Source organism: Bubalus bubalis, chromosome 6 (assembly GCF_019923935.1).
Source record: "Bubalus bubalis isolate 160015118507 breed Murrah chromosome 6, NDDB_SH_1, whole genome shotgun sequence".
Classification (NCBI taxonomy): Eukaryota; Metazoa; Chordata; class Mammalia; order Artiodactyla; family Bovidae; genus Bubalus; species Bubalus bubalis.
The window spans coordinates 85,547,583-85,574,159 of NC_059162.1; the positions used below are offsets into that span (position 1 = coordinate 85,547,583).

General features: G+C 42.7%; 1 protein-coding gene across 2 annotated transcripts in view; it reads left to right on the top strand.

The window, feature by feature from the left end:
- Positions 1–18,340, top strand: part of LOC102411786 (cytochrome P450 2J2) — a 39,927-nt gene extending 21,587 nt beyond the window's left edge. Inside the window, exons 7-9 of one of the 2 annotated variants that reach the window (XM_006048292.4) lie at positions 5,479–5,666; positions 11,706–11,844; positions 17,829–18,340. In XM_006048292.4, coding sequence (XP_006048354.4) covers positions 5,479–5,666; positions 11,706–11,844; positions 17,829–18,007 — 506 coding nt within the window. In that variant the 3' untranslated portion in view covers positions 18,008–18,340. The remainder of the gene's footprint in view (positions 1–5,478; positions 5,667–11,705; positions 11,845–17,828) is intronic. The other variant, XM_025288599.3, reaches the window with a different exon arrangement.
- Positions 18,341–26,577: the final 8,237 nt, after the last annotated feature.

A 26,577-nucleotide genomic window follows, 5' to 3' on the forward strand; every position in this document is an offset into this window, starting at 1 on the left:
TATGAAATCTGGTAGCAGCCTTCCCTCCTTTTCAAATAGTGTCTTCCTGCACCCTGAGGACAAAGCTCACAGTCCTTAGTCTGGTATATCATGTGCTCTGCTGTGCCTCTTTTCTACCTGTCCAGCCTGTATAGGGGCTTCAGTAAGTCTTTCACTGTCCTTATTTGTGCCTCTGGACCATCACACCTGCTGTTCCCTAGAAGAATAATCAAGAATGTATTTCCCTAATTTCTCTATACAGTAAACCCTTAGCTATGCTTGAAGAGTCTACTCAACATAGTCTCCAAGAGTTTCTCCACACTCCTGGGAAAATACTAGCATTTCCTTTCTTTAAAGATGACCTAATGAACCTCCATTAGTTTGTTTATAACATGTTATTTATATATCTTCCCCAGAGACTGTAGTCCTTTCAAGGACAGTGACTGTTAAGAATCATTTTTCATTTTCTAGCCGCCCCCCCCCCGAAACAGTTTAAGCACATGTAGGATAGAAACTATTGTGATACAGTTTTGCAAACTGTGGGTGAAAGTTCATTAATAGGAGATAGAGTCAATTTAGTAAATCAAGACCAACTTTTTTCCCTAAATTAAAAAAAAAATAGTAAAATCAGAGTGCTTTCTGTGTACTGAGGATAATTGCTTTTTCATGAAACTTTCCTTAAGTATAAGAATAAATGTTTTATACGTGTGTGTTTATTTTTTTATGCGTCCTGAGTCATGCACTTGTAAAATGCACTTATTTGTGAATTATGGGCTTCCCTGATGGCTCACTGGTAAAGAATCCTCCTGCAAATGCAGGAGATGCAAATTCTATCCCTGGGTCGGGAAGATCCCCTGAAGAAGGAAACGGCAACCCACTCCAGTATTCTTGCCTGAGCAATTCCATGGACCAAGCAGCCTGGTGGGCCACAGTCCATGGAGTCACAAGAGTCAGACAGGATTTAGCAACTAAACAACTGTGAATTACAGGGTTTTCTTTAAGTTTAAAAGCCACCTAGTTAGGATATATTTATAGCTTCCCTATAAAAGGCTCCAAAATAATTATGTCTTCAGTTCAGTTCAGTTCAGTCGCTCAGTCGTGTCCGACTCTTTGCGACCCCATGAATCGCAGCACACCAGGCCTCCCTGTCCATCACCAACTCCCGGAGTTCACCCAGACTCACGTCCATTGAGTCAGTGATGCCATCCAGTCATTTCATCCTCTGTCGTCCCCTTCTCCTCCTGCCCCCAATCCCTCCCAGCATCAGAGTCTTTTCCAATGAGTCAACTCTTCCCAGGAGGTGGCCAAAGTATTGGAGTTTCAGCTTTAGCATCATTCCTTCCAGAGAAATCCCAGGGCTGATCTCCTTCAGAATGGACTGGTTGGATCTCCTTGCAGTCCAAGGGACTCTCAAGAGTCTTCTCCAACACCACAGTTCAAAATCATCAATTCTTCGGCGCTTAGCCTTCTTCACCATCCAACTCTCACATCCATACATGACCACAGGAAAAACCATAGCCTTGACTAGACGAACCTTCGTTGGCAAAGTCATGTCTCTGCTTTTGAATATGCTATCTAGATTGGTCATAACTTTCCTTCCAAGGAGTAAGCGTCTTTTAATTTCATGGCTGCAGTCACCATCTGCAGTGATTTTGGAGCCCCTCAAAATCAAGTCTGACACTGTTTCCACTGTTTCCCCATCTATTTCCCATGAAGTGATGGGACCAGATGCCATGATCTTCATTTTCTGAATGTTGAGCTTTAAGCCAACTTTTTCACTCTCCTCTTTCACTTTCATCAAAAGGCTTTTTAGTTCCTCTTCACTTTCTGCCGTAAGGGTGGTGTCATCTGCATATCCTGAGGTTATTGATATTTCTCCCGGCCGTCTTGATTCCAGCTTGTGTTTCTTCCAGCCCAGCATTTCTCATGATGTACTCTGCATATAAGTTAAATAAGCAGGGTGACAATATACAGCCTTGACATACTCCTTTTCCTATTTGGAACCAGTCTTTTGTTCCATGTCCAGTTCTAACTGTTGCTTCCTGACCTGCATACAGATTTCTCAAGAGGCAGGTCAGGTGGTCTGGTATTCCCATCTCTTTCAGAATTTTCCAGTTTATTGTGATCCACACAGTCAAAGGCTTTGGCATAGTCAATAAAGCAGAAATAGATGTTTTTCTGGAACTCTCTTGCTTTTTCCATGATCCAGCGGATGTTGGCAATTTGATCTCTGGTTCCTCTGCCTTTTCTAAAACCATTTTGAACATCAGGAAGTTCATGGTTCACATATTGCTGAAGCCTGGCTTGGAAAATTTTGAGCATTACTTTACTAGCGTGTGAGATGAATGCAATTGTGCGGTAGTTTGAGCATTCTTTGGCATTGCCTTTCTTTGGGATTGGAATGAAAACTGACCTTTTCCAGTCCTGTGGCCACTGCTGAGTTTTCCAAATTTGCTGGCATATTGAGTGCAGCACTTTCTCAGCAGCATCTTTCAGGATTTGAAATAGCTCAACTGGAATTCCATCACCTCCACTAGCTTTGTTCGTAGTGATGCTTTCTAAGGCCCACTTGACTTCACATTCCAGGATGTCTGGCTCTAGGTCAGTGATCACACCATCGTGATTATCTGGGTCGTGAAGATCTTTTTTGTACAGTTCTTCTGTGTATTCTTGCCACCTCTTCTTAATATCTTCTGCTTCTGTTAGGTCCATACCATTTCTGTCCTTTATCGAGCCCATCTTTGCATGAAATGTTCCCTTGGTATCTCTAATTTTCTTGAAGAGATCTCTAGTCTTTCCCATTCCGTTGTTTTCCTCTATTTCTTTGGATTGATCACTGAAGAAGGCTTTCTTATCTCTTCTTGCTATTCTTTGGAACTCTGCATTCAGATGCTTATATCTTTCCTTTTCTCCTTTGCTTTTCACTTCTCTTCTTTTCACAGCTATTTGTAAGGCCTTCCCAGACAGCCATTTTGCTTTTTTGCATTTCTTTTCCATGGGGATGGTCTTGATCCCTGTCTCCTGTACAATGTCACGAACCTCAGTCCATAGTTCATCAGGCACTCTATCTATCAGATCTAGGCCCTTAAATCTATTTCTCCCTTTCACTGTATAATCATAGGGGATTTGATTTAGGTCATACCTGAATGGTCTAGTGGTTTTCCCTACTTTCTTCAATTTAAGTCTGAATTTGGCAATAAGGAGTTCATGATCTGAGCCACAGTCAGCTTCTGGTCTTGTTTTTGCTGACTGTATAGAGCTTCTCCATCTTTGGCTGCAAAGAATATAATCAGTCTGATTTCGGTGTTGACCATCTGGTGATGTCCATGTATAGAGTCTTCTCTTGTGTTGTTGGAAGAGAGTGTTTGTTATGACCAGTGCATTTTCTTGGCAAAACTCTACTAGTCTTTGCCCTGCTTCATTCCATATACCAAGGCTAAATTTGCTTGTTACTCCAGGTGTTTCTTGACTTCCTACTTTTGCATTCCAGTCTCCTATAATGAAAAGGACATCTTTTTTGGGTGTTAGTTCTAAAAGGTCTTGTAGGTCTTCATAGAACCGTTCAACTTCAGCCTCTTCAGCATTGCTGGTTGGGGTATAGACTTGGATTACTGTGATATTGAATGGTTTGCCTTGGAAATGAACAGAGATCATTCTGTGGTTTTTGAGATTGCATCCAAGTACTACATTTCGGACTCTTTTGTTGACCATGATGGCTACTCCATTTCTTTAAGGGATTCCTGCCCACAGTAGTAGATATAATTGTCATCTGAGTTAAATTCACCCATTCCAGTCCATTTCAGTTCACTGATTCCTAGAATGTCGACATTCACTCTTGCCATCTCTTGTTTGACCACTTCCAATTTGCCTTGATTCATGGACCTGACATTCCAGGTTCCTATGCAATATTGCTCCTTATAGCATCAGACCTTGCTTCTATCACCAGTCACCTAAGATGGAATAAAAATGGATACAACCCAAGTGTCTATCAATGGATGAGTGGATAAGCAAAATGTGGAATGCAATGAAATATTCATCCTTAAAATGAAGCATTTTGGCACATGCTACGTGGTGAACCTTAAGGACATTATGCTAAACTCAGTAATCCAATCAAAACGAACAAACTACATGATTCTGTTCATCTGAGGTATCTGGAACAGTTGAACTCATAGAAAGTGAAAGTAAAATGGTGGTTGTTAGACACCATGGTTAGAGCCTGGAGTTAGTGCAAATGGGAGTTCTGATTCAGTGAGAATAGTTTTGGTTTTGCAAGACAAAAATTTCTGGAGATTGGTTGTACAACGATGTGAATACACTTAACATTATTAAACCACACACTTTAAAGTGGCTAAGATAAGTAAGTTCTGTATTATGTGTATTTTACCACAATTTAAAACATTTCTAAATGTTCAGTAAAAAAAAGAAAGTTTATTTTTCTCTCAATTCAGAGACTCTAAGCTAGACTCTGCAGAACCCTTTGAGTCTAAACTGCTTCCCGTGTGTTGCTCTGTTGTATCTAGAATGGCACCCTTGTTGGGACTGACAGATGGCTCACCTCTATGGCTGCCTTTCCACCAGCAGGAAGGGGAGGAGCAGGAAGCACATGCCTTTCCTTTTAGGGCATGTTCCAAGTATTAAACATTCCCTCTACTTACACTCTCTTGGCCAGAACTTAGTCACAAGGGGATCTGGGAAATGTAGTCTTTAGCTGAGGGACCAGGTATCCAGATCAAATATTTATTATTGTTTAAAAAGAGGAAAACAAATATTGGGGCATAGTTAACAGGGTTTTGTTGTTGTTGGATACTTCCCTAAATCAGTTCATGCAAATCTAAAAATTGCTAAAGATGAAACTTGATTCATCCTCACTAATAAGAAGAGGAACCAGAGGTTCAAAGAGCTCCAGGAACTCGCAGCAGGACTAGTATTGAGCAAGAATTTGCCACCAGATTTGTCTCACACCAGGGCTCACTTCCCACTCACATACCTCCCTGAGGAGGTTGTCCAGAGACCCTACTATAGCTTTAGTCATTTTGTTATTGTTTTTCAATCGCTGAGCCATGTCCAAGTCTTTGCAACCCATAGATTGTAGCACACCAGGCTTCCCTGTCCCTCACTATTACTGGAATTTGCTCAAACTCACTTCCATTGAGTCAGTGATGCCATCTAACCATCTCATCCTCTGTCGCTCACTTCTCTTCCTGCCCTCAATCTTTCCCAGCATCAGGGTCTTTTCTGTGAGTCAGCTCTTTGCATCAAGTGGCCAAAAGATTTGAGCTTAAGCATCAGTCTTTCAAATGAATATTCAGGGTTGATTCCATCCAGCCCAGCATTTCGCATAATGTACTCTGAATATAAGTTAAATAAGGAGGGTGATGCTATATAGTCTTGATGTACTCCTTTAGCATTTTTGATCCTGGTTATTCCATTCCTTAGCTTAACTGGCCTCTAGGAAAGTTATAGAAAAATAGAATGATGAAATATCCTGTACTTTTCCAGAGAAAGTCCAAGCTGAAATCGATAAGGTGCTTGGCGAGTCACAACGGCCAAGCATGGCTGCTCGCGAGTCCATGCCCTACACCAATGCCGTCATCCACGAGGTGCAGAGAATGGGGAACATCCTCCCTCTGAACGTGCCCCGGGAGGTGACAGTGGACACCATCCTGGCTGGATACCACCTGCCCAAGGTAATTAGGGGCTCACACCAACAGCCTCAGATCTCCAAGCTCATATCTGTAAACGGTGGGAAAATCTCAATTGGAAAAGCATTCTTATCCTAGAGAGTTACTTACATGGGAAGAGAAATATATTATGCCTGATCAAATACTAGTTTTGTTCCCTAAGTGTGAGCTTAGAAATTAGTTCAACTGGATGTTAACAGGTGTTTTCGAGGAGAGGGGGGATTCTTAGGTCAGGTGTGATTAGGCAAAACCAGGTTTTTCTTTGCTATGAGGTTTCTCAGTGTTTTACTATGTGATGTGAGTGGTAAATCTACATGGGGATACAGAAAGCAGCAGTTCTCAGTCTCGGACTTTGTCATGAGGTCCTTTCTTTTGCCTTGGAGTGCTTCTCACAAGATAGAGACCTACTGAACTTATTTTAGTTAATTGTGCTTTGCAGTGCTGGAATGTTGAAAAATGAGGGACTTTTGAGACCACCTGAACCAACATCACATTCATTCTGGTGTTTCTAGCATACTATCCCCACAGGTGTTTTTCTGTCTTTGACTTACAGACCCTTGATGGGACTGCCTCACAAGGGAAAGCAATCCAAGTATGTGCAGTATTAAATATCAGAATAGGAGAGAAAGGAGGAACCAATGCTTTTTAAGCAGTGGTTATGTACTTCGGACTATATATGTTATTTCAAAATGTCTGAATCAGTCCTTAGAATAATTTCATTCTCTCATTTTATAAATCTGAAAGCCGGGGCTTGGAGAGTAATTAATCTTGCATAAGATCTCTCAGCTACAGAGACAGGAGTTGGGTTCCAGAAACGGAACTGTTCTGATTCCCAGGCTCATCTTTTGTTGTACTACACCATGTTCTCTCCACAGGAGTTGCTTTCCTTTGATTTTAAAAGAGTCTCCCTGAAATATTTCTCAGTGGGTCCCCATTAAATTCCCTGTCCTCCCAAAGGAAATTCTGCTCTCACTCGGCCCACCACCCTGAGGATCTCAGATGACAGCTCTCCTGTGCCCCCTAGTGTCCTCTCTGTACACTGCACATTTACAGTTCCCTTTCTCACAACTTCTGTGAGCCTCTGTGGAGCCATTCTGCTGCTGCTGCTGCTGCTGTTGCTGCTGCTGCTGCTGCTGCTGCTGCTAAGTCGCTTCAGTCGTGTCCGACTCTGTGCGACCCCATAGATGGCAGCCTACCAGGCTCCCCCGTCCCTGGGATTCTCCAGGCAAGAACACTGGAGTGGGTTGTCATTTCCTTCTCCAATGCATGAAAGTGAAAAGTGAAAGGGAAGCCACTCAGTCGTGTCCAACGCCCAGCGACTCCATGGACTGCAGCCTACCAGGCTCCTCCATCCATGGGATTTTCTAGGCAAGAGTACTGGAGTGGGGTGACATTGTCATTCTAGTTTGTCTAAATTGCTCTGTGTGTGTTGTACCTGGGGACAATCTCAAGGCAAAGCCAGAGGAAATTCTGCATTGTCCACCCCTTAGTCACCAGCCGAGCAGAACCAGGGATAGCAACTATTCCTGCAATGATTGCTTTACTATATTAGTTTGGTGCAAATATAATTGCTGTTTTGGACTGTGAATTTTAAATCATTGCAACTAGGCTTTAAGAAAAGGCAGAGGAACCAGAGATCAAATTGCCAACATCCACTGGCTCATCGAAAAAGCAAGAGAGTTCCAGGTAAACATCTGTTTCTGTTTTATTGACTATGACAAAGCCTTTGACTGTGTAGATCACAATAAACTGTGGAAAATTCTGAAAGAGACGGGAATCCCAGACCACCTGATCTGCCTCTTGAGAAATCTGTATGTAGGTCAGGAAGTAACAGTTAGAACTGGACATGGAACAGGCTTTTTCCAAATAGGAAAAGGAGTACGTCAAGGCTGTGTATCGTCACCCTGCTTATTTAACTTATATGCAGAGTACATCATGAGAAACGCTGAGCTGGATGAAGCACAAGCTGGAATCAAGATTGCCAGAGAAATATCAATAACCTCAGACATGCAGATGATACCACCCTTATGGCAGAAAGTGAAGAAGAACTAAAGAGCCTCTTGATGAAAGTGAAAGAGGACAGTGAAAAAGTAGGGTTAAAACTCAACATTCAAAAAACAAAGATCATGGCATCCCGTCCCATCACTTCATGGGAAATAGAGGGAGAAACAGTGGAAACAGTGGCAGACTTTATTTTTGGGGGCGCCAAAATCACTGCAGTTGGTGATTGCAGCCATGAAGTTAAAAGACGCTTATTCCTTGGAAGAAAGTTATGACCAACCTGGACAGCATATCAAAAAGCAGAGACTTTACTTTGCCAAAAAAGGTCTGTGTAGTCAAGGCTATGGTTTTTCCAGTAGTCATGTATGGATGTGGGAGTTGGACTATAAAGCTCTGCACCGAAGAATTGATGCTTTTGAACTGTGATGTTGGAGAAGACTCTTGAGAGTCCCTTAGACTGCAAGGAGACCCAACCGATCTATCATAAAGGAAATCAGTCCTGAATATTTATTGGAAGGACTGATGTTGCAGCTGAAACTCTAATACTTTGCCCACCTGATGCGAAGAACTGACTCATTTAAAAAGACTCTGATGCTGGGAAAGATTGAAGGCGGGAGGAGAAGGGGATGACAGAGGATGAGATGATTGGAAGGCATCACCGACTCAATGGACATAAGTTTGGGTGAACTCCGGGAGTTGGTGATGGACAGGGAGGCCTGGCATGCTGCAGTCCATGGCATCACAAAGAGTTGGACACGACTGAGTGAATGAACTGAATTGAAGTGAACTAGGCTCAAACACATCTTTATTAATCAAAGTAGGAACCATTACAATCAACACATTTTTGCCAATGAGAAATAAGTTTGCTTATTCTTGTAGTGTAAAAAATCTGTCCTTCAGGACTCTTCACAAGCATTTTCTGCCTCTTACTGATTATGGAAGCATTTTCCCTGCAAAAAGTTATCAAGATGCTTGAGGAAGTGGTAATTGGTTGGCTACTGAGGTTGGGTGAATATGGTAGATGAGGCAAAACTCTGTAGCCCAGTTCATTCAACTTTTTTTTTTAAATATAAATTTATTTATTTTAATTGGAGGTTAAGTACTTTACAATATTGTATTGATTTTGCCATACATCAACATGAATCCGCCACAGGTATACACGTGTTCCCCATCCTGAACCCCCCTCCCTTCTGCCTCCCCGTACCATCCCTCTGGGTCGTCTCAACTTTTGAAGTATGCAACATGCAGTCAGTTGTTGTCATGGAGAAGAATTGGGCGACTAATCCCAGCTGCAGACATTGCAGTTTTCGGTGCATCTCATTGATTCGCTGAGCATGCTTTTCAAATGTAATGGTTTTGCTGGAATTCAGAAGGCTGTAGTGGATCAGACCAGCAGCAGACCACCAAACAGTGACTGACCTTTTTTCGGTGCAAGTTTGGCTTTGGGAAATGCTTTAGAGCTTCTTCTAGATCCAGCCACTGAGCTGGTCATCACCTGTTGTCATATAAAACCCACTTTTTGTTGCATATCACCATTCAATCGAGAAATGGATCTTTGTTGTATAGAATAAGCAAAGATGACACTTCAAAATGATGATTTTTTAAATTTGCGGTCTACTCGTGAGGTACCTACTTATTGAGCTTTTCACCTTTCCAATTTGCTTCAAATGCCAAGTGACCATAGAATGGTTGACACTGAGTTCTTCAGCAACTTCTCTTATAGTTGTAAGAGGATCAGCTTTGATGATTGCTCTCCAACAGTCGTCTATTTCCAGTGGCCAGCCACTATACTCCTCATCTTCAAGACTCTCTCTCGTCTCCTTTGCAAAACTTCTTGAACCACCACTGCAGTGTGTATTCATTAGCAGTTCCTGGACCAAATGCATTGTTGATGCTGCAAGTTGTCTCTGCTGCTTTATGACCCATTCTGACCTATAAGAAAATTGCTCACTTGCTTTTTGTCTAACATTATTTCCATAGTCTAAAATAAATATAAAATACACAGCAAGTAATAAGTCATTAGCAAAAAAAAAAACCCATAAAGCAAGAAATGTGCATGAAAATGATGTATAACATAACCACATTTAAGAATGTATTCCAATATCAAAGGGCGAAATTCAGTAGTGCAAAACCACAATTACTTTTGCACCAACCTAATATTTTCTTGCTAATTGATCATTTATGGTTGAAGGCTGGTGGTGGTAGTTTAGTTGCTAAGTCATATTTGACTCTTGCTGAGGTCTATATTATTTCTCAAGTGATCTTTGCATTTTTATAGCAATTCATTTAACTCCAGGAAACCACCCAGATCAGTAGACTTGCTCTGACATTGATTATTAATGTTAACTTAAAAAATCATCCTGGGAATTAAAAGATCTCATTGGCTATGTTGTAGAGGCTAGGGGTCATAACTTTGATGTCAAACATCCTAATTCAAATCATTTTTCTACCTCCTTCCACCCTGTGACTCTGGGCATCTTATTCCACCTCTCAGAGCTTTAAAATATGCATTTAAATCCATCTCACAGATGAACATGTAATGAGGTCATGCATGTAGAATATTTAACCTTGTGTTTACTATAGAAAGTTCTCAAAATAGCACTTATTATTCTTTATTAATTCATAAGATGTTCATTAAGCACCTAAAATGTTTAGACCTCAGAGAACAACTCAGAGGAAAATAATCATGCAAGTTTATAAGTACAGCTGTGGTAACTATCTAAAGGAAAAAAATCACTGGTTTCTAGGAAGATGCAGGCTGGCTGCAATGAGGAGTGGGAGCAGGAGCGGGCAGAGAGGACTTCCCAAAGGAAGTGGTGTTTGAGCAGAGGATCAAAGGATGGTTAAGAGTTAACTCATGACAAAATGAGAAGGAAGGACATTCCAGGCAAAGGTGAACAGCATGTAAAAAGGCACGGAAATGAGTGGGGAAATGTGGCATGTTTGAGAAACTGAAAGAAGCTTGATGTAGTGGGAGTGCAGGCAGGAGGGTGACTCAGACAGGGAGCAGGTTGATGTGTCCTTCATCTAAGAGTGATGGGAGTTATTGAAGGTTATCTATCACGTTTCAGGTGTGGTGGGTAGATAGGAGTGGAATGATTAAATCTTATTCAGAGCAAACTCTGCTTTCATCATGTGGAGCACACTAAAGGGGAAAAGAGAATATGGGCATAGGCAGGGCTATTAGGCAGTGGATTTTCCACTCCAGCACTCTTGCCTGGAAAATCCCATGGGTGGAGGAGCCTGGTAGGCTGCAGTATATGAGGTCACTAAGAGTCGGACATGACTGAGCGACTTCACTTTCACTTTTCACTTTCATGCATTGGAGAAGGAAATGACAACCCACTCCAGTGTTCTTGCCTGGAGAATCCCGGGGACGGGGGAGCCTGGTGGGCTGCCGTCTATGGGGTCGCACAGAGTAGGACACGATTGAAGCGACTTAGCAGCAGCAGCAGCAGCAGCCAAGCGAGGTGGTAGCCTGAATCAGGTGGCAGTAGTGGACACAAAATGGAATAACAGGATCAAGAGAAATTTCAAGTAAAATTGACCAAAAGAAGGATTGGTTGAAGGAAGAATGGGGGAAAGGGAGGCACTATGGAAGACACCTAGGTTTCTTGCTCTGTATCTGGAAGAACAGCGGTTCCTTTGGCTGGGTGACCTCATTCTATTATTAAACCCTCTGTAGAACAGACTAGACATTGGAAGGAAGCAAATGGGAGATGTCTCACTATTCTCTTTATTGATGCATATGTGTTCCCTCCTGAGTTCTACACTGACAAGTCCCTGCAGAGATCTATTCTGCACTAAGAGCAGTCACACTTCCCTGGTCAAATTCCCATCAGACAATTCCAGTCCATCACTGTAAGCTGTCCCATGGCAAAGAGCTGGGTCCTAGGGGCTGGCCTCAGAAGGTGGTGGGTCAGGGAGCCTGAGGGAGCTCAGGGAGCTGTCAGCCTTGGTGTGGAGTCCCGGGGGACTGCCACCCCTCTGCACACATATGTTGTGTGGGTCAATCCCTGCCTGAGTCTCTTCTGCCTTCTCCAGGGTACCATGGTGCTGACCAACCTGACTGCACTGCACAGGGACCCCACAGAGTGGGCCACCCCTGACGCATTCAATCCAGAGCATTTTCTAGAGAATGGACAGTTTAAGAAAAGGGAAGCCTTTCTGCCTTTTTCAATAGGTGAGTAGCGAGAAATATTAGTGTGGGAACCCAGAGTCCCTCTCGCAGCCCTTCCCTCCTCTTCTCCCTGGTGTTTTGCTTTAGTTGGCATGTCTCCAGGTTCAACAGGAAAATAAAAACTCAGCCTAAAAGTTGATAATTTTTATTCAGGGCATTACAGAAGACTATATCCTAGGAAGGTGGCTTCTCAGATAGCTTTTGGGGACTGTTTCCAAAAGGTAGGGAAAGAACCAGGGTATGTAGGAATTCTTGCTGGAAAAGAGAAAAAATAAACATGTAATCAAACATCATAAGATTTTGCTAGTCACACACACAAAAAAAAGACCAGACATTTCAAGTTAATGATTTTAGTGTCTTTCTTTTTATGGGAAGATGCAAGAGTCTGGGCTCAGTGAAATTATTCCTTTCAGTTCAGTTCAGTTCAGTCGCTCAGTCATGTCCAACTCTTTGCGACCCCATGAATCGCAGCATGCCAGGCCTCCCTGTCCATCACCAACTCCCGGAGTTCACTCAGATTCATGCCTATCGAGTCAGTGATGCCATCCAGCCATCTCATCCTCTGTCATCCCCTTCTCCTCCTGCCCCCAATCCCTCCCAGCAGCAGAGTCTTTTCCAATGAGTCAACTCTTCGCATGAGGTGGCCAAAGTACTGGAGTTTCAGCTTTAGCATCAGTCCTTTATGTGCATCCTAACACTCTAGAGCCAGTACCCTCTTTGTTTCCATCCTGAATTCCACTCAGAGCACAGCACTGGGGGAAGCTTCAGTGACTTATGGCTTTGTGGAGGGCAGCATTCATTGTTTACCAGAATGTCAGGCAACAGTGTTAAGTCCACACCATGGAGTCCCCTCCAGAGTGACTCTGTCTTGCTGTTGGTTGCACCTCAGCATTCCCTGGGTGGAGCATCACCAGGACTCATGCCTTTACTTCCTAAGCCCTTGCTTGACTCTGATGGAGGTTTCAGGTTCACGTTGTGCTGGCCCCAGAATGCTGAAACAAGAGTTAAGACCTTTCCTGTCGTGCAGAGAGAAGATTGAATAGTGCCGCAGGCTTAATTCAATGGGATTCTACTCTATCACTGGTCTGTAAGAAGTCCTTTTACTGTTTTAAATTCTAGTGACTCTTTAAATAACTAGTCAATACATTTACATGGTATACAATTTGAAAGGTATGAAAGAAGGTGCAGTGAAACCTCCCGGGTTTCCAAGCCAGCCAGTTCCAAAAGAGTATTTTAATTTATAACATTGTAAAATGAGTGAGAAAAATTTTAGTATATTTCACATATTAACTTAGGTATGTTGCAGAGATCATTTCAACTAAATTTCCAATTTCTTAATTCTGTAAATATTTCCTGGGCATCTATTATGTATCAGACATTGAGCCCTGAGGATATGATAATGAATGAAGTAAAAAAAAAAAAAATCTCTTAAAAAGTGTGTGTTCCAATTCTGTAAAGCAAGTATCCTTCAATCAAAAAAATAAATTTAATTGTCATAAAAAGTGAAAAAGCATGTGTTCTAGTGTTACCTCATTACAAAATTCTATTCACCACCTTTAGGGATATGGAAGGAAACTGAACTTAGCAGGGTCAGCTACTGTGCCTGCAGCCATAAAAAAGCTCACAAGGCAGAGCTAGAGCTCAGTGTTGACCAAGTTTATCAAACACTAAAGCCTGTGTTCTTCCTAGCAGCGTCTCCCTCCAAAACAGTAACTAAACATTACAATGAGTTGGCACTCTGGAATTTATAGTAGTTTTCTTATCACTGATTTAAATTAAATATAGATTGATTTTCTACAACAGTATTATTTTGCTGATCATGCCACAAAGGCATAGAGAGGGAGGGACTGGAATTTGACCCCATGTAGAAGTGATGCAAAGCCCAGGCTTTCCTGCTGTAGGACACTGTCCTGCGTGTATCTGAACTAATTCTGATTAGATCTTCTGTGTCTTTCTTCCTCTGGTTCTGTACCACCTTTACACTGGACAAGTCACTTCCTAACATGAAAGCAGACATGAGATGTAGAAACACCTTTCAATCTTCCTGTCTGTAAGAGCTTCATGTTTCCTATTACAAGACAGAGTTTCCCATGTGTATTTTAAGTATTTTAATCATTCTTGACTCACAGTTTTTTTTTTAGTTTTTGCTATTGAGAGTTATAATATGATATGAATTTGGTGAATCTTAAAATGGAAAGGCTTTAAGTGGGCAAGTGGATTACATTCTAACTATGAAGGAAGGAGCACTTGATGAGAAACTTGAGTCTAGGCCCCATTCTGACAATTCTTTGGGCTCAAGATCTTGAATAAGAAACAATTCTCTCTTGTTCTTAGTTTCCTTACATTAAGAAATGAGATACTGATCCATTGCCTAACTATTAATAACTGGGCTGCTGTGAGGATTAAATGAGATAATTTCCTTGTAAATGAAGCCTATAATTAAAAGGGTAATTAAATGAGATAATTTCCTTGTAAATGAAGCCTATAATTAAAAGGGGAATTTCTTTTTCAAGATCTTGAGCCCAAAGAACTGTCAGAATGGGGCTTAGACTCAAGTTTCTCATCTAGTGCTCCTTCCTGCATAGTTAAAATGTAATCCACTTGCCCACTTAAAGCCTTTCCATTTTAAGATTCACCAAATTCATATCATATGTATCAAGTATTATATTGCTGCATAACAAAGATGGATAACTCGGTGACTTAAAACAATCATGGTTGTTGTTCAGTAGCTAAGTTATGTCTGGCTCTTTGTGACCCCATGGACTGTAGCACACCAGGCTCCTCTGTCCTCTACTATCTCCTAGAGTTTATTCACACTCATGTCCATTGAGTCAATGATGCCGTCCAACCATTTCATCCTCTGTCACCCACTTCTCCTCCTGTTCTCAGTCTTTCCCAGCATCTCCTGGAGTTTTCTCAAATTCAATCATTTGAGTCAGTGATGTTATCTAACCATCTTATCCTCTACCATGTGTCTTCTCCTTTTACCTTCAATCTTCCCCAGCATTGAGGTTTTTCCAGTGAGTCAGCTCTTTGCATCACATGTTCAAAGTATTGGAGTTTCAGCTTGAGTAACAGTCTTTCCAATAAATATTCAGAGTTGATTTTCTTTAGGATTGCCTGGTTTGATCTCCTTGCAGTCCAAGGGACTCGCAAGGGTCTTTTCCAGCACCACAGTTCAAAAGCATCAGTTCTTCAGCGCTCAACCTTTATGTTCCTACTCTTATACCCGTACATGACTATTGGGAAAACCATAGCTTTAGTGTGTATTACTGCTCCCAAGTCTGCAGTTGAGCTGGGAGCTCAACTGATCTTAGCTTTGTCCTCTTGCCTGTTTGGGAGCTGAGCTGACTGAAGACTGAGGGAAGACGACCTCAGCTGAGACAGTGGGGGTCCTTTCCAAATTTCATCCTCCAGCAATCTAGCCAGCGGATGTACATGTAGAAGATAAGACCCCAGGAGGGAGAAAAGCACACAGTGCCTCCTAAGGGCCAGGCTGGGAACTGGCAACCATCATTTCCACTGCATTCTGGTGGCCACCATAGGTCACCTGTGAGCCCCAGTTCAAGAGAAAGGGAAAGTAGCACAGTTTTCATGGGAAGGGTATGAAATCATGTTGCCAATGATGTGGGTACAGGGAGATGGGGTAAATTGGAGCCATTTTTGCAAATAGTTGGTCTCACTGTCTGTCTTTTTGCTGAGGAGAATGCAATTGAGAGAAGGCAAGCAATTTGGGGATTTCCTTAGCTGTGACAGAGTGAGAACAGCTTTAAAGGTTTCAGGAAATAGAGTCAACACCACTGTCTTGTCTTCTCACCACACTGCCATCTCTGGAGCACAGTGGCTTTGCCTCATTCTTGATCTGGCGCTTTGTAAAAACAGCTTCCCTGAAGGGATAGAATGTGGAGAGCTCCTTCCCTTCTCTGGAAAGGATGATAAGGTGTGGAATTAGGACACATGCATATAAGCAGGGCAGATGGCAAAGCTGTTACTGCAAATTTGTATTTTCTTTTCCTCATTTAAGTTTTTCCCTTTCAATCCAACAAAGCACAGACAGCTTCATGAAAAGCAAGAGGCTGAGTCCTCGTTTTTTAAAAAAAAAATTTTAATTCACTGGATCATGGGAGATAAAATTATGAAGAACTTTCCCCCAAAACCCTAGGTCATTGCTCTCATTTCACCAATGAGGTAACTGACCTGGTTAGTTACTGACGGCCAGTTAATGGAAGCACCAAGGAGAAGGTCCACCTTTCCCATAGTCCAGGATGAAGCTGTGAGATCAAGCTGCCCTCCTTCTCATGATTTTAAAAGCAAAATTCATATAATTCATATCTCCTGTCTTCCTGGTATCCTCACCCAGCCATGTAGTATAGTTGGGAGAGAGATTATCTCACGTGTTTGACAAGTGAGACATGTTCAGGTCTGTAAGAATAAAGGGTTTACTCATAGCCCAGAGCTGGGTACTGATGAAACGAGTACTGTAACCCTGGTTCCTGATTCCATGGGTCCAGTTTTGTCATATATGGATTCTTCTAGGAGAATCCTGGGTATTTACAATATATCTGATCTGATACTATTTTAACAAAATTCCTCATTGTACTATTTGTGATGGGTAAAGAGATAAGGGGGCTTCCCAAGTGGTGCAGTGGTAAAGAATCCACCTGCCAAAGCAGGAGATGCAAGAGATGCGGGTTCCATGCCTGGGTCAGGAAGATCCCCAGAGTAGGAAATGGCAACCCACTTAGTATTCTTGCCTGTAAAACTGGACACGACTGAGCACACACATACACACACACACAGAGATAAGGATGAGGGGAACAGAGAAAATTAGATACACGCTGGTGGGAAACAGGCACAAAACAATTTAAGAACGATATGATTCTAAAGCATATTTTAATTTATTCAAAACTTTTGCAGATATTCTCTAATTTCTTTTCCTCAACAGCTCATTATAGGCAAGGACAAAATAGAGGCATGCTACATTAACTATTTCTAAGAAAGTTTCATTACAGGGGAAAATACCAGGTAACAGAAGCAACGCCCAGAATTTATTACAGACAGTAATCCCAGTGACGGTGTGCAGGAGAATCCTTACAAAGACATTGTGGAAATATGTCTAATATTAACAAGGGTTTTGTCTGAATTTGGAGGTTACAAACATCTTTTTTTGTCTTTACACATGTCACAGTTTTGTTTTTTTTTTTATTTTTTCTTTCTCTCTTAGGGAGAAAGTAAGTTATTAAAACACCAAAAAGAGAGATGATGGTAGAGCCCAGTGTGGGGCGTTGTAGCCCAAGTGGGGGAGGAGGGAAGCCTGGAGCAGGTGAACACAGGTGGGATGAGATGGGGTCGGCCCTGCATGGCAGGGAGATTCCCGGTCATAATAGAGGGAACTGTGATGTAGAGAGAAGATGCCTTGTACTTGAGAAACCTTGATCTGACACTTACTTGTTTACACTTTTCATAAGTTTCTTTTTACAATTGAGAAAAACTACCTAGAATTTTGGGATTTTGTCTGCTTTAGTCATTATTGTTTGCTAATGGATTTGTAAACAACGTTAGGCTAGTGCTGGGCCAGCTCAGGCCTCACTTCTCTCACCCACATGCTGCGCCTTCACCCTGTGCCTCACGCGTCTGAGCCCTGCAGGCTGGGAGTGTGCGATTGTGTAATTCCTCGCGGAGCTTTGGCTAACCCCGGTGTTTATGTGTGAGCGTTAGTCGCTCAGTCGTGTCCCACTCCTTGCAACCCCATGGACTGTAGCCCGCCAGGTTCTTCCATCCATGGGATTTTCCAGGCAAGAATACTGGAGTGGATTGCCATTTCCTTCTCCATTGGTTAACCCAGGTGGTTGTGATCAAACTGAATACATAAAGCCCCAGAGGCTGGCCGGCCCTCCCTTTGCTCAGGTTTTACAAGAAGTCATAAAATATTTCAGTGCTTGCTGGTACAGACACCACCTGAACAGGTAACTTTTATTTTCTTTCAGGAAAGAGGATGTGCCTTGGAGAACAATTGGCCAGAACTGAGTTGTTTATTTTTTTTACCTCACTTCTGCAAAAATTTACCTTCAGGCCTCCAGACAATGAAGAGTTAAGCCTGAAGTTCAGAATGGGCTTGACCCTCTCCCCAGTCAGCCATTGCCTCTGTGCTGTTCCTCGGGCCTGAAGTTGTTGGGGAAAGAGAGGGGAAGGAAAGCAGGAAGAATGGGCCTGTCACCCTTCAAGGCACAGGGCCTGCTCAGAAGTGAGAGGACAGCATCCAGTGCCTCTGGGACAGGTCACAGAAACTGGACTCAGAGGAAACTGGATCCAAACCCCAGCTTTACCGTCTCCAGTGGGGCATTGAGAGAATCAGTTATGTTGTGAGTGATTTCATTTTCATCCAGAGGATTTAAAGTGGACAATAATTTCTTCTCTAAAAAGAAGAATTGCTGTAAAAATCAGAGGAAATAATGGGCTTTAAGTGGCTTGGAAACCATAAAGTACATCATAAAAGTCATAGCTCTGATCTGCCTCCTTCTGCTTCCTTCCTTAGATAGGGATTTGCTTTGGCTTGTTGAGATGGCCTGGGTCAAAGTGGTGCCAAATGGTGGATAAGAGTTAGAAGTTGGGCCCTGGGGCAGCCACTGACTGTGTCCAGATAGGCCCTCACACTTGGTAGCACTGGGCAGGCTTATCCTGCTTCTGCCCCAGACTGGCCCCTGGGAAGTCAGCAGGGCAGATGGAATTCCTAATTTATAGGCTGGTTTCTGTGAAGAAGAATGTTCTCTGATTTACCTAACAAAGCACTATCTTGGTCTTGGAATCCATTTAACTAAACGTGGTAAGCAGGTTGCTGCTGCTGCTGCTGCTAAGTCACTTCAGTCATGTCCAACTCTGTGCAACCCCATAGACGGCAGCCCACCAGGCTCCCCCGTCCCTGGGATTCTCCAGGCAAGAACACTGGAGTGGGTTGCCATTTCCTTCTCCAGTACATGAAAGTGAAAAGTCAAAGTGAAGTCGCTCAGTTGTGTCTGACTCTTAGCAACCCCATGGACTGCAGCCCACCAGGCTCCTCCGTCCATGGGATTTTCCAGGCAAGAGTACTGGAGTGGGGTGCCATTGCCTTCTCCCGGTAAGCAGGTTAGGGGGAAACAAATGTGGAAATATTTTCTATCTTTTAAGCTCCTCCTTACACTTCAATCCCCTCTCTGGTATTATTTATTCCCAAGCCATTTCGTATTGGATTTGACAGTGTGGTGGGTGTGATCTTTTCTCACAAACTGATGTTGGCTTTTGGTTGGCAAGTATTCCCAGCCTAAACACAACAGCTGAGGCATGGTAGAATATTTTATAGCAGGAAAGTGAAATGCCAGAATCCTGCTCAGCCCTCCTTGTGTGTGGTCACTGAGGGGAGAAAATGGCACCAACTGGAAGGCCAGGTCCCACTGACAGTCCCTGGGTTTGGATGCCAACCCCCATGCAGACAGATACCAACAAACCTAGTGAATGGGACTAAACCATTCAAGGTCTTTTGTCTAACATTGCTACACCTAAGGAATTTAAATAGCTCAGAACAAAAAGGGCCATGAGGTCATTGGGCTTTTCATTCCTGTTGCTTGGAATTCAGAGAAAAGCTAATTCAATAAATACCATTAGAAAGGGAAAGAGACTGAAGAGCAAGAGAAGGAGAGAGGGAGGGACAGAAGGCAAGTGAGAGAGAAAGTGTCTGACTGGAGCTAGCCTGTGCCTGTCAGAGCCAAGAGTATGTCTGGGAGAGTTGGTTGTGTTCCTAGAGTTTAGATGGAGAATTTGGTCTAGAATAGAAAGTGAGAACCCTAGCCACCCACCAGAGCATGCTTTCTTTGTAACATCCTGGAAAGTTACATCTCCGGAAAGCAACCTAAAGGACATTTCTAGAATAGCTATTCAAAGCAGACCTTGAACTTCCTGAACATCTGAGTCCTTCTCTTCCACTTCTTTTTCTCCCAATCAGATCATCCACATAGAAGACTGCTGCTGCTGCTGCTGCTGCTGCTGCTGCTAAGTCGCTTCAGTTGTGTCTGACTCTGTGTGACCCCATAGATGGCAGCCCACCAGGCTCCGCCATCCCTGGGATTCTCCAGGCAAGAACACTGGAGTGGGTTGCCATTTCCTTCTCCAATGCATGAAAGTGAAAAGAGAAACTGAAGTCGCTCAGTCGTGTCCGACTCTAGCGACCCCATGGACTGCAGCCTACCAGGCTCCTCCATCCATGGGATTTTCTAGGCAAGAGTACTGGAGTGGGGTGCCATTGCCTTCTCCGCATAGAAGACTAAGAATTGACCAAAATGCTTTTCATTATGTGCTCAGTGGATTTTGTTGACTCATCTCTGAGGTCCATTCCTGCTCTGCTGTGCATTTTCCATGATTCTAGAAGGACGGGAGTTTACCTACTTGTGGAATCAATGGAAAACCCTGGACACTCCTCCTGTCTAATAGATGCAGTGGGACCCAGACTCAAGCAGAGTGTGACAACAATTAACCAGAAAACTTGGGGACACAGGATTGGGAGTATTTGAACTTTCTGACCATGCAAAATGTCTCCTTCTTTCCTCAAAGCTCACTGGAGAGACTCTAAATTATGAACTCTCTTCTTGTCCAAGCCATTTACACAAGTATTTTGTCATCTGTATTTTTGTAACTCTCTTATTCCTGGTTCATTTGGGGAGCTCCAGCTCCCCTTTCCCTCTGCTAAGCTGCTAAGTCGCTGCAGTCGTGTCTGACTCTGTGCGACCCCATAGACGGCAGCCCACCAGGCTCCCCCGTCCCTGGGATTCTCCAGGCAAGAACGCTGGAGTGGGTTGCCATTTCCTTCTCCAATGCAGGAAAGTGAAAAGAGAAAGTAAAGTCGCTCAGTCATGTCCAACTTTTCACGACCCCATGGATTGCAGCCTACCAGGCTCCTCCATCCATGGGATTTTCCAGGCAAGAGTACTGGAGCGGGGTGCCATTGCCTTCTCCGTAGTTTGAAGTAAAGTTACTCAGTAACTAACGCTTTCCCTCTACTGTATTCTAAATTTCCCTGCCTTCTTATAAGGTCATCAGGTGGGTTCACTGTAGGTTGCTCTCCTCCCTACTGACCACAGGATCTTTATGAATCCTTTAGCAGGGCTGCCACATGGTAAACCCCCAGGATGCCCTCATGGTGGGCTAGGCGAACAGCGCCCTCTGGAGGTGGACCAGGCACAGCCAGGCATTCCCGGTCAGTGAGCAGGTCACGGGTTCCTGCTCATTAACTGGGCACACGGTAGTCTTTGTGCTCTGACACCAGCTCATCTCTTCAGACACATCTCTTAGTACTTCTGCCAAAATACTTACCGCTTATCAATTCCCTCCAGGCTAGGTTCTTTATCATATTCTTGTCTATCTGTATTTTTCTGTACTACTGCTGCTACTGCTACTGCTAAGTCACTTCAGTCGTGTCCGACTTGTCTGACTTTGTGCGACCCCAGAGACGGCAGCCCACCAGGCTGCCCGGTCCCTGGGATTCTCCAAGCAAGAACACTGGAGTGGGTTGCCATTTCCTTCTCCAATGCATGAAAGTGAAAAGTCAAAGTGAAGTCGCTCAGTCGTGTCCAACTCTTAGCGACCCCCTGGACTGCAGCCTACCAGGCTCCTCCGTCCATGGGATTTTCCAGGCAAGAGTACTGGAGTGGTGTGCCATTGCCTTCTCCAATTTTTCTGTAAGAAATGTCTAATTATGTCTGGCAGACTCTGCTTTAATGCCAAATCTTCGATTTTCTGGACTCTCTCAGCCAGTTAGTTGATCCCTTCTTCATTCTCTGAGAACTTTATTCAGAGGTTTAAATTCCCTATTTCCATGTAATCTCCTAAGTGTACTGAGCTCTTCAGAGGTGACTATCCCTGGCTCCCTTAGGCTCAGTATCTAAGTGGTTGCATAGTAGGCATTCACCAAATGTTTGTTGACCCTATTGGGGTTGGGATGGGGTGGGGAGTAGCCCAGTGATTGGGACAGGGCAGACTGATCAATGCTGCAGTGTGTCAGAGATGTCTGCTGTGTGCAGCAGGCCTTTTAAAAGCCTTCATGTCACACTCTGGGAACTGTTGATCTCAAAGACTGCTTGCTCAGGTCCCTTCTACTTCCAAAACTCTGACTTATGGGGAGAACTTCTGAAATGGCAAAGTAAGGACATTCTGAAATCTACTTCTCCATAAAAGCACAGAGAAAACCAACAAAAGTTCTCAAAATCCACATTTCCAGAATTCTGCATGTTAACCATATTTTGTGCAGCAACTACAGTATTGCAAGCAGTCTTGGAACAACTTGAGCTTCTGTTTAAGGAAAAACTTAAAGAAAAACAAAAGGAGGGCTGAATCGCAGTAGGAGCACTGAGCTCTTGTGCCCTGCTCCAGCTTTTCTCTCCCCAGCTCTGCAGTCACCCTGAAAAGCAACAGCCTGGCAACTCTGGCAGCCAAGAAAACCAGGTGCCAAACAGCCACTGCAGCGTGTTCCCCAAAGGCCCTGAGCCCAGACAGCTGTCAGTACTGGACTATCTGGCAGATCCCTTGAAAGACCCACTCTTTCAAGGCCTGTATTTTTTTTTCTTTTAAGATCTTTTTTAATGTGGGCCATTTTTTTTTATCTTTTTTTAATTTGTTACAATATTGCTTCTGTTTTTTTATGTTTTGGTTGTTTTGGCCACAAGGCATGTACGATCATAGCTCCCCAACCAGGGATCGAGAACTCGCACCTCCTGCATTGGAAGGTGAAATTTTAGCCACCGGATCACCACGGAAGTCCATCAGTTCAGTTCAGTTCAGGCACTCAGTCATGTCCGACTCTTTGTGACCCCATGAATTGCAGCACGCCAGGCCTCCCTGTCCATCACCAACTCCCAGAGTTCACTTAAACTCATGTCCATCGAGTCGGTGATGCCATCCAGCCATCTCATCCTCTGTCCCCTTCTCCTCCTGCCCCCAGTCCCTCCCAGCATCAGGGTCTTTTCCAATGAGTCAACTCTTCGCAGGAGTAACCTGCCTCCAAGCCCAGCCTGTGTGAACCACACTATAAGGCATGTATTAAAACACATCAGGGACAATTGGACATTGGTGTAACATGAGGGGGAAAGACATGCTGCCCAGAGGATTAAGAGGGAAAACTGGGAAGAAGGTGTCCACTGGGGATTCAACAAACTCTGCCATATTCCTGGGAATTTAGAAAGCTATGTACCTTCAAGGGCTCTGTGCATGCTCAGGAGGAACCTAGGAAGCACTAATTTCATCTCCAGCTGACCTCCAGGCTCTGCCCAAACAGGAAGTTAATGCTAATGTAGGGTGTGAACTGCCTGCTGAAGTGTTGAAGGCTTACCCCAAATCACGTGCAGAGTCCTGAGAGACCATTAGGCTCAAGGCATTTGAGAAGACCTCTGTGCACACATTTGCAGGAACACGAGGCTAACAGCACAGCATTCAGGTGCCCCATGTGATGAAGAACAGAAATTTTACAGAATTATCCCAAGAAAGTCACTAAACAGGAAGCAACAAAAACAGTGACAGTCACAATAACAGACTCGTGGTGGTCCAGAGTTTCCTCACTGTATCATTTAAAAGGTCAAATTCTAAACAAAAATTATAACTATGTAAAGAAATAAGAAACTGTGGTCCACATACCCGGTAAAAAGCAATTAGAAACTCTCCCTGAAAAACCCAGACATTAGAATTACTAAACAAACTCTTCAAATGAGCAATTTTAACAACTTTAATTATTAATATATTTTAATTAAGATTTAAATTGGTTCCCTCGTCTCAGTTGGTAAATTATCTGCCTGCAATGCAGGAGACCTGGGTTCAATTCCTGGGTCGGGAAGATCCCCTGGAGAAGGAAATGGCAACCTACTCCAGTATACTTGCCTGGAGAATCCATGGACTCAGGAGCCTAGCAGGCTACAGTCCATGGGATCGCAAGAGTCAGACACAATGTAGTGACTAAACCACCACCACCACCAAAAGATTTTAAGATATATTTGTATATGTTTAAGGGGTACGCTTGATATTTGTATATATTAAGTACACAATGTGAAAATTCACCACAATCAAGCTAAATAACTTATCTATCATCTCTAGTTACCCATGTGTGTCCATGTGTGTGTGTGGTGATATTTCATCTAAGATCTACACTTTTAGAAAATTTCAAGTATATTATCATCATACTCTATATTGGATCTCCAGAACTTAACCCACAAACTGAACCCTAGTATCCACTGATGAATATCTCCCCGCATCCCACACCCTTCAGCCACTGGTAGCCATGGTTCAACCCTCTGCTTTTATGAGTTTGACTTTTTTAGATTCAGCATTTAAGTGAGATAGTATAGTGCTTCTTTTTCTTACATGACTATTTTTCTTAGCATAATGTACTCCAGGTTCACTTTGTTTGCAAATGGCAGAATTTCCTTTCTTTTAAGGCTTAAAACATTCTGGTTATTTTGTGTTTGTGTGTGTGTATTATGTGTATGTATATATACACACACTTTGTGTGTGTCACAACTCAGTCACTCAGTCGTGTCCAACTCTTTGCAACTCCATGGACTGTAGGCTTCCAGGCTCCTCTGTCAATGGGATTTCCCAGGCAAGAATACTGGAGTGGGTTGCCATTTTCTCCTCCAGGGGATCATCCTGACCCAGGGATAGAACCCGCAGCTCCTGTGGCTCTTGCATTTGTAGGCAGATTCTTTACTACCGAGCTGCCTAGGAAGCCCTTATGTGCACTTTGTATTTTCTTTATTCATTCACCAGTGACAGACACTTAGCTTGTTTCTGTATCTTGGCTTTTATGAATAATGCTGCAGTGGATTTGGGAGTGCAGCTATCTCTTCAATATACTAATTTCCTTTGTTTGGATATTTTCCCAGAAGTGGGATTACTGGATCATACAGTACATATTTTTAAAAATTTTGAGGATCCTCTCTACTGTTTTCCATAATGGCTGTACCAGTTTACTTTCCCATCAACAGTGTATAACAGTTCCCTTCTGTCCACGTACTCTCCAAGACTTGTTTTTTTTTTTTTTGATGCTAGCCATTTTAAAAATTGTGAGGTGACATCTCATTGTGGCCTTCATTTGCATTTCACTACTAGTAAGTAATGCTGAGCACTAATTTTTTGGCCATGTGCATGTCTTCTTTTGAGAAATATCTATTCAAGTTTTTGTTTATTTGGATTTTTATGCTATTGAGTTTTATGAGTTCTTTATATATACTGTATGTTAATGCCTAATGTATAATGCTTGTGTATATATATATTGGCAAACATAGGGTATATTATATATATATATCCCCTGGAGTAGGAAATGGCAACCCACTCCAGTGTTCTTGCCTAGAGAATCCCATGGACATAGGAGCCCAGCGGGCTACAATCTATAGGGTCGCAAAGAGTCGGACACGACTGAGTGACTTGACTTCATATATATATATACATATAGCTATGTGTATATATATATCTCTATACTTACTTTGCAGATATTTTCTCCCCTTCCACAGGTTGCCTTTTCCCCTCTGTTTCCTTTGCTGTTCAAAAACTCTTGAATTTGATATAGTCTCACTTGTCTCTTTAGGCTTTAGTTGTCTGTGCTTTTGATGTTGTGACCAAAAAATTGTTACTAAAGCCAATGTCAAGAACTTCTCCCCCTATATTTTTGGAATTTTGACTCTTACCTTTAAGTCTTTAATCCATTTTAGTTTATTTTTGTGTATTGTGTGAGGTGAGGTTTCCATTTCATTCTTCTACATATGGACATCCAGTTCTCCCAATACTATCTTTTCCCATTATGTGTTCCTAGATCTGTGGTTGAAGAGCAGTTGACCATAATGTGTGGGTTTATTTCTGGGCTCAATATTCTGGTCCATTGGTCTATATGTCTCTTTGCAATACTATAGTTTTGCAACATATTTTGAAATCAAAACTGTGATGCTTACAGCTTTGTTCCTCTTGTTTGAGATTACTCTAGCTGTTCAAGGTTTTTTTCTGCTTCCATATGCATTTTATGTTTTTCCTATTTCCGAGAAGAATGCCATTAGGATTTTGATAAGGTTTACCTTCAATATGTAGATGACTTTAGGCAGTATTTTTACAATATGAATTCTTTCAATCTGTGAAAATGGGAAGTCTTTCCATGTATCCAGATCTTCTTTAATTCGCTATATTTTATAATTTTCAATATACAAGTCTCTCACCTCTTTGATTAACTGTATTCATAAGTATTTTCAGTCTTTATGTTGCTGTTGTAAATGAGATTGTTTTCTTACTTTCCTTTGTGGATAGTCCATTGTTAGTGTATATAAACACTGACTTTTTCTAAACTTTTTATTTTATATTGGAGTTATATGGTTCACCAATAATGCTGTGATAGCTTCAGGCATACAGCAAAGGAACCCAGTCACACACATACATGGATCTATTCCCCCTCAAACTTCCCTCCTTTTTAGGTCGTCACACAACACCAAGCAGATGACCCTATGCTATACAGTAGGTCCTTGTTGATAATCAGCTTTAAATATAGCAGTATGTACATCTCAATCCCAAACTCCCTAATTACCCCTTTCCCTGACCCTTCTACCCTAGTAACCATAGTTCTTTGTCTGAGTCTGTGAGTCTATTTCTGTTTTGTAAATAAGTTCAGTTGTATCATTTCTTATTAAATTCCACATATAAGTGAAATCTTATGATATTTCTCTTTCTCTGTCTGACTTACTTCAC